The 8,369-nt window shown below is 34.3% G+C and overlaps 1 protein-coding gene across 1 annotated transcript; it reads left to right on the top strand.

The window, feature by feature from the left end:
- The first annotated feature begins 4,405 nt into the window (after window positions 1-4,405).
- Window positions 4,406-7,335, top strand: LOC121731813 (60S ribosomal protein L23a-like). Its single transcript, XM_042121473.1, has 5 exons — window positions 4,406-4,481; window positions 4,875-5,317; window positions 5,527-5,654; window positions 6,848-7,024; window positions 7,210-7,335. Exons 1-5 carry the CDS (start codon window positions 4,451-4,453, stop codon window positions 7,292-7,294), a joined length of 864 nt encoding a protein of 287 aa, XP_041977407.1. The 5' UTR covers window positions 4,406-4,450; the 3' UTR covers window positions 7,295-7,335.
- The last annotated feature ends 1,034 nt before the right edge of the window (window positions 7,336-8,369 follow it).

Genomic DNA, 8,369 nt, shown 5'->3' with positions numbered 1-8,369 from the left:
TATCAACATTTTACTTGGGTGGTTCGCGCTTACTACCTCTGTAAAAGTACCTAAGCAGGTGCAGTTTGGCAAAATAGTCGTGAAAATAATGGTGGCACCACTTTCTATGCCAAACCAAAAAATTATATTACTATGGTACATTAACCGTACATCTATAATATAATATATAAAACTCAAAGGTGACTGACTGAATGATTGACATAGTGATCTATCAACGCACAGCCCAAACCACTGGACGGATCGGGCTGAAATTTGGCATGCAGGTAGATGTTATGACGTAGGCATCCGCTAAGAAAGGATTTTGATCAATTCTACCCCCAAGGGAATAAAATAGGGGATTAAAGTTTGTATGAAACTTTATCAATTTTAAACTGATCGGGCTGAGACTTTGGATGCATAAATATACTATGACTTAAGCATGCCTTAAGAAAGGATTTTAAAAAATTCCACCCCTAAGGGGGTAAAATAGGGGATGAAAGTTTGGAGCAAAGTGGACACCAAAAAAATGAGCTCTCCAACATCATTTGAGCATTTTGAATTTTTATATTATCCATAACAAAATGATAAGGGATATTTGGTATTATATTTGTTGGCTCTCCACATTCAAAACACTTAGATGACAAGACGAAATGAGTATTTTGCCATGGCCATACAAGTCTTTGTTGTATAAAGTTTTGAAAATCATATTTAGTTAAGTGTTTGTCAACGTCCATGTACTTCAATATCACCATCGCAAGTAAGTAAGTTTATTATCTGAAATAAAATTTCATCTACGTATTAATATGTGCGGATATAAAAAGGTTGACTATTTCTATTTTGGGGCAAATGCGTCCCATAGTCGCAATTGCCCCGTAACGGCAGACGCATTTAGCCCAATACAATAATCCTAACCTTAAAAATGGAGTTATAATTATTTCTTCAAATAAACCTATTTCACTTAAAATATCTGTCTATCTAAGAAACTCATTGACCATTCTTTACAATCATTATTGAATAATATCAGTCAAATAAAGAAAAAATAAAATTAACATGGATTTTTGTACTCACCTCTCGCAGAAACAAATTGTCCAGACACGTGCAGTTTACAAAATGGCGAAATACTTGAATATGTGAACTACAACACCATCTGTATGAACTTTAGTAAAGTATTTAAATTAAGCTAATGTAACTAGGGGGCGGAAGTCAATGTAGATGAAACAGTTTTCGAATAATTTCAAAAAGACGCATTAGCCCCGTAGACGCAATTAGCCAGGTTGACCTTACTTTATCTGTGCAGTGACGTAACCTTAAACCTATCAATGATAAATAGTTTATGGGTAAAGTTGTGTAATTGGGGGGCTAAATAAGCTTTAAATTTGGCATAAAATATAAAGTTTAATATAAAAAGATGAAATACTTATTGTGTGCACACTGCACAGCTGTATTGATTTAAGGGGTACCAGGGTTTTTTTATAAAAGCATTTGACACCAATTTCGTTGACATCGCGCGCTATAAACTGAAGTCCACGCGGACGAAGTCGCGGGCAACAGCTAGTAATATTATACATAAAATATATTTAAGTAAAAAATAAAACGCCATCTGTTTTCATATATTAGAATTAAAATGTTGATTGCATTGATATATTTTCTGGATGGAATACAGGCCAACACGGTACACTCGAACTCCTTTATTTTAGAGCGCCTTCTGTTGTCAACTCTTCATTTTATATGTTCTTTATTTGTAACTGTGATGTGCGCAATAAAGTATATTCATTCATTCATTCATTCATTCATTCATAATGCATGCATTTCTAATATATTATATTAGAAATGCAGTAGGAGTTCTATAAGATAAGATAGATTGATTATTATTATGCCAAGTTATCACTTGGCAACACGGTACACAACTCCTTTATTTTAGAGCGCCTTCTGTTATCAACTTGTCACATATAATTAGAAATGCAGTAGGAGTTCTATAAGTTAAGATAGATTGATTATTATTATACAAAGTGATAATATTATTAAACATAATATTCTAACGTATTAAATACTATAAACAAAAACATAATAACTAATAAGTATGATTAGTTCTATGTTACAATGAAGTAAAAAATAAAACGCCATCTGTTGAATCGTATTAGAACTAAAATGTTCATTGCATCGATATATTTCTAGTTTTTTTATAATATAAAACATAAAATATATTTAAGATTTTTGAAATTTTATTTTAATACACATCCAAGACCCAGGAACATTGAAAACTTTTTGTTCCGCCTGCGGGACTCGAACCCAGGACCCCCGGGATGACCCGGGGGTCCTGGGTTCGAGCGCTGGCCACGCGCAATGCGAATTCATTTTCATCGATATTTTCATGGAAATAAGATATTTTCCCACATCAAATGTAGCCTATGTCCTTTAGCAGACTCTAGAATAACTGTGTACAAAATTTCATTGCAATCGGTTCTGTAGTTTTGGCGTGAAAGCGAAACAGACAGACAGACAGAGATACTTTCGCATTTATAATATTAGTATGGATTATAAATGCGAAAGTATCTCTGTCTGTCTGTCTGTCTCGCTTTCACGCCAAAACTACCGAACCGATTGTAATGAAATTTTGTATACAGATAGTCTAAGGCCTGAGAAAGGACATAGGCTACTTTTTTACTGGAAAAAAGGGTTGTCAGGGGGTGAAAATGCGTAAATTTGTTCAAATTAAGTTAGTTCTAAAAATTCATAATAGATGGCGCCGTGCGTCTCCTACATCGCGCTAATATAAAGTTTTACTAAAAAGAAAAATGAAAATAGCCGTGTTCGCATGAAGGTATAAACTATAATGCTATTGCCTTATATTTTGACAGTTGATAATCTTACTCTTTCGATACTTAACGATGCAGTAAGTTGAGTGAAAGAGAAAGCTCATATCGGTGTATAAACTTCAAAAGCCTGTAATGTTATGTCCGACCGAGTAGAACATAACAAAGGAGGCGGTCTGCTTATTTCATGTTTTAAAAGTGCTAATAAAAGTGCTTAGTGAACGTTAAATACAATATCTTGTTGGGTTTTGTGGTTCCGCTAAATAATAAACCATAAAAACGGCTACGGAATGCCTCAAACACGTGGATTTAACATAACATACGTAAGTTTTCAACAACGTTTTTTGGATTTTTTGTAATCGGTATTTTTTGTAAGTTATAAAGAAAATTTATAAGTTTAAGGGCCTGTTTCACCGCTTCCTTTTTTTTCATATAATGGCACTTCGGCTATAACCATGGCCAGTGTCGAGTATAATATTATGGCGGGAAAACAATATTCTATATACAATTTTTTCTATATTATCGTCAGGTCAGTCAGGTCTAAAGTCTAGTCAAAGTCTAAGTATAAAGTCTTCTTCTTCTTCTTCTTTTAAAAATGGCCGCCTCGGTGAGTTGCCAATGTCAATACAGTCAAGAAGTCAAGTCGGTCGATTCAGTAAAGTGGTAGGACGTTTTACTGAAACTTTTGATGGAGTTTTGGAGGGAACACAAAAGAGCACGTTTCTGGTTATTACATCACTTTCCCACACTTGTGCACGATAACGAATATTTAATGGTTAATATCCTACCAATATTACACATTAAAAACCCAGATAACACAATTTTAGGAAAATAATATAAAAACACAACATCACTCTTTCACATTCTTCCAAAAACTCACCGCTTCCTGATAAAGCTATCCACCACTTAATTTGACAGATGGAGTATGGAAAATCTGTCAAATAACCCTATCGGGCACCTTATCAGGAAGCGGGGAAACAGACCATAATAATCGCTTAATCATGCTGTTTATGCCATTGGTGATAAAAATGTCACATCAAGTAATAATTCGGCTACAAAAATCACAGATTACTAGTATATATTTTTGTAGAACAAAAATGGCATAGTTTTTTACGTGTGATTTAGGGATGCACCTTGCTTGAAGTATAAATTTATATCGACAAAAATATTGTCATCGACTAAATGTTTTTTTTTTTCAGGATTTGAAAATGCTTCAAAATAGACAACGAACAGAAATATTTAGACGCAAGTTTTATGCGTTTTTAATCCTTACTCCCTTATGAAGGCATCACAATATTGGGATTATCATTTCAAACGTAAGTTTGAAACAATGATTTTATTGAAATAAAAAAGTTCTAACGGAGAGTAAAATGATCAACAGCTCTTACACCTCCTTGTAAGTACTCAAATCGTTACTTGGATTTACTTTTTGAAATTTAATCCTGGCATTACCCTTTTTTAATAAATACCAGACACAATAGATATTCAGTTGTTATGCGGCACCTTGGTTCCGCTTGGGGCTTGATGGGTTAGAGAGCCTTTAAATGTTTATGTGTGTGATTTATTTTTCTTCTAGCAATACCAATAACCATAGACATCTAAACCAAACCATAGACCACACTTTACAGAAAAAACTCCATCTTTTCTTTTCTGTCACGATGCCTCCTAAAAAGCAGCCAGAGAAATCAGGTATTTATTAAAATTATAAATTTTCCTTTCACGACTTACTGTTTGTACTATATAAATTTAATATGCGATTAAAGTTTAGCAATTCTATTTGATACTAAGTGCCCCTACGTGTATTTATTGTTGACAAAAATCTTATTGATGTCAGCCACGCGGTAAGCATGGTGTGCGTTATTTCAGGACCGAGGTTCCAAATGAACATGCATAAATCTTCTTAGTTTTGATTTAAACGATCAGTGTTTATTATAGTTATGACTGGTCTTTGCGAATTTGAAGCTACAACTTTTACTTCAGTTACAACTTGTTGAGGTTATAAATTTACAATACATAAATTATTCACGTAAGTTATAAACTTTTATGTGAACAAAGTATCATTGCTTATTAATTATTTTGCAGCCTCTGGGGCCTCAAAGCCCGCAGAGAAGAAGACTTCCAAAACCCCAGCAGCGGCTCCTAAGGCCGCTTCTGCCAGTGCTGCACCCAAGCCAGCTACTGCTAAGACACCGGCACCAGCTCCTAAAGCCGCATCGGCTGCCAAACCAGCAGCAGCTCCCAAGAGTGCCGCAGCCCCCAAGCCCGCGCCAGCGAAGGCAGCGGCCAAGCCCGCTGAAAAGAAGGCCGCCGCTCCTGCAGCTAAGGCCGGATCAGCTAAAGCCGCTGCCCTCAAAGTCAAGTCCAGTGCTAAACCTTCAGCGAAGAAAGCAGCGTCAGCAGCAAAATCAAAGCCAAAGCCAGCTGCGACTAAGCTTAAGATTGCACCAAAACCGAAGAAAACTGGCATCAAAGGGCAAAAGAAAGTTGTGAAGCCAGTAGTTAAAGCTCTTAAGACTCAAAGGAAGGTATGGTGTAATGTTTTTCCTTATAAATCTAATTACAGTAACAATTTTGTTTTATACTATGAAATCATTATGCTCCACATAATATTGACAATATATTTTAATATTTGTAATTGTATTAGCAAAATTAACCTACGAAAACTTATTCTTAAAATTTATACAACAGTTACCTATTAGTATAGTGATGTATCAAATTTTATTAAATTTTGTAGGTAGTGAAGGGTGAACATGGGAAACGCGTGCGTCAGATTCGCACATCAGTGCACTTCAGGAGGCCCAAGACTTTTGAAGCCCCACGTAACCCCAAATACCCAAGGAAGTCACTTCCTAAAAGAAACCGGTAAGTTTTATTTCATGACTAATATAGTTGACAGAATACTTTGATCCCATAAATAAATAAATGAAATAACTTCTTAGTTAACAGTAGATACACTGCTGTGTATATAGATTTTATATTACTTTCAGAAATACCAGTTTAATAGATAGAGTGATGCAAGAGGAAGGCTTTCAAGTATCATTACATTCATTAAATAGTGGAGAAATACTGTTATTGTTGGGGTTTCTAATGTGATGTCGTAAATAATTTTAAAAAATCCGCTTACATTGCAAATTCAGGCTGAACCCTATGAGATTTATCAAAATAATGTACCAAGTATTGTACACAATAAAAAGGTCTATAGAAAACGATGCGATGGTATATGTCTATCTCTTATGGATATCATCACAATCTCATCATCATCAAAATCCGTTGCATAGTTTTAAAGATTAAAGGGAACAAAGGGACATGAGGGACAAAAGCGACTTTGTTTCGCAAGGGCTGCCTTTTAAGTTCTGTCGTTTGTAAACTTCCCGCGATCATTGAAAAAAAACCATATGGGATTTTAATCTCCTTGTATTTGGATTTCAAAAACAAACTTTGCTTTTTTTGCCACAAGTCATCACCGAGTCTCGAAAAAAACGATTCAAGACGTCGTAGGTTCCTGGACATGACAATGCATGTTCGCACATCGCCGGTCAAACAGAGATGTATTTGTGAACCCAAACTATTGAAATTTTAGATCATCCGCCTTACAGCCCTGGCTTGAGCCCTAAGGATTTTAATAATTTCCACAAAATTAAACAAAGTCCTTGTGGCCAACGTTTAAGCTTACGTGAAGAAGCTGTTTACGCGTAAAAATCGACCATTTTGAGTACCCAACTTCGGACTGGAATAATGCAAAAGCATTTTAAATATTGCAAAGAATTCTTAAAAAAACAATAAATGGTGATAATCTATTAGAATGCCAGTATCTATTCCAAATGACAAAACTTAAAAGGCAGCCCTCGTATAATATGTATAGATACTTTGAGTCCCGGGAAAGGACATGGTTACTTTTGATTTTTGCGTAGTAAACTATTCAATAGATGTACGGGAACAACTATAAACCAAAGTCCATGTGGACAAAGTTGTGGGCAACAGCTAGTAGAAAATAAAATAAAAATGTATGGTATAATAGTAGGTCGCCAAACCTTAAATAAATGTTAAAATTTTAGAATGGATGCTTACAACATCATCAAATATCCCTTGACATCTGAAGCTGCCATGAAGAAAATTGAAGATAACAATACCTTGGTATTCATCGTTCACACCAGCTCCAATAAGCATCATATTAAAGCAGCGGTCAAGAAACTGTATGACATCAATGTCGCTAAAGTGAACACTCTCATCAGGTATAGTTACAGCTCATTTTATTTTAATATTTATTTACAATATAAATCTTAAATGATGATAGATTTAGTGGGAATCTCTTTGAATGAGGATGAAAATAAAAATTACACATATCTGACATTTTGATATTACAAATTTATATTTTGTAAAGTGTTAGCAGATGCTCATGACCTTTAATTTTTTTCAGACCTGACGGCAAGAAGAAGGCATATGTACGTCTAGCGAGAGATTATGATGCACTAGATGTTGCCAACAAAATAGGCATCATATAAACATGTAAAATATTTTTATCAATATAAGAACAACAAAAATTTATTTAATTTTGTTTTATTATTGAAACATGCCTATTATTGGGACATAAAATGCCAACAATAAGCAAAATTGATGTAAAATTATTATCAATACTTACATAGCTAAAGCCAAAACACACAAATAGGGCCTTAGTTTTGTCTACTCTGGTAGGGGCAGGGCTGTCTGGCACTAATGACACTAGAGCAGTGGTACTCAACCTTTTTTCATAAGGGCCACAGACATGTTTTGATCTCGTGGGCGGCCGCGGCACACAGTGGATCGAAAATTGAGTATCATAGACATAGGAACTTGAGTTTCCAGATGTCATTTTTTTGGGCTGAAATATTATGTTCTCCTAGTTATTACATAACAAAATATAAAAAGACTCAGCTGCGTGTAATATTAAGGGAGTTATAATTTTTTAAAGAAATTTTCGTATGGAACCGACAGGAAAAATGAGCATATCTCTGGAATCGCATGGTTGGCCGTTATATCCTCACACACTATTATAGTCATATATATATATATATATATATATATAGTACTAATTATTACTCATATTTTTTATTACAGCACCATTTGCGATTTTTTTTCTAAAATTTAAAAATGTTCTATTTCTATTTTTTGCAAAAGTTTATGTTGTGGTTAAATGAGGTCTTTTTCATAATATTTTACAAAGATTACTAGATATTTTAAAACCATAGACATAATATAATGCTAAAGACCAACAAAGAGTGCGAGAGAGAAGAAAATCCTTTATGGAATTATAACAAGATGAAAAGAGAGAGGCAGTCTAATGAAAATTGTAACAACTTTTATTTGACAGGTCGTCAAAAGTCGTCAATCGTTTTTATGCCCTTTCGGTATTTGCAATTTATTATTTAAATCGTATGTTATTTTCAACAAATACTATTATATGGGTCGATCAACTTTTATTGGTCCGACGGTACACGCATCATGTCCCTGAACGATAATTAATAGATATTAAATCATAAAGAGTTAAATTGGTTTTAATTATATTCCTTTTAATATTTTCTAGCATTATTGTACACAATA

This window comes from Aricia agestis, chromosome 11 (assembly GCF_905147365.1).
Source record: "Aricia agestis chromosome 11, ilAriAges1.1, whole genome shotgun sequence".
Classification (NCBI taxonomy): Eukaryota; Metazoa; Arthropoda; class Insecta; order Lepidoptera; family Lycaenidae; genus Aricia; species Aricia agestis.
Note: the sequence above shows the minus strand (reverse complement) of the source record. Positions and strands in the feature narration are given on the sequence as shown.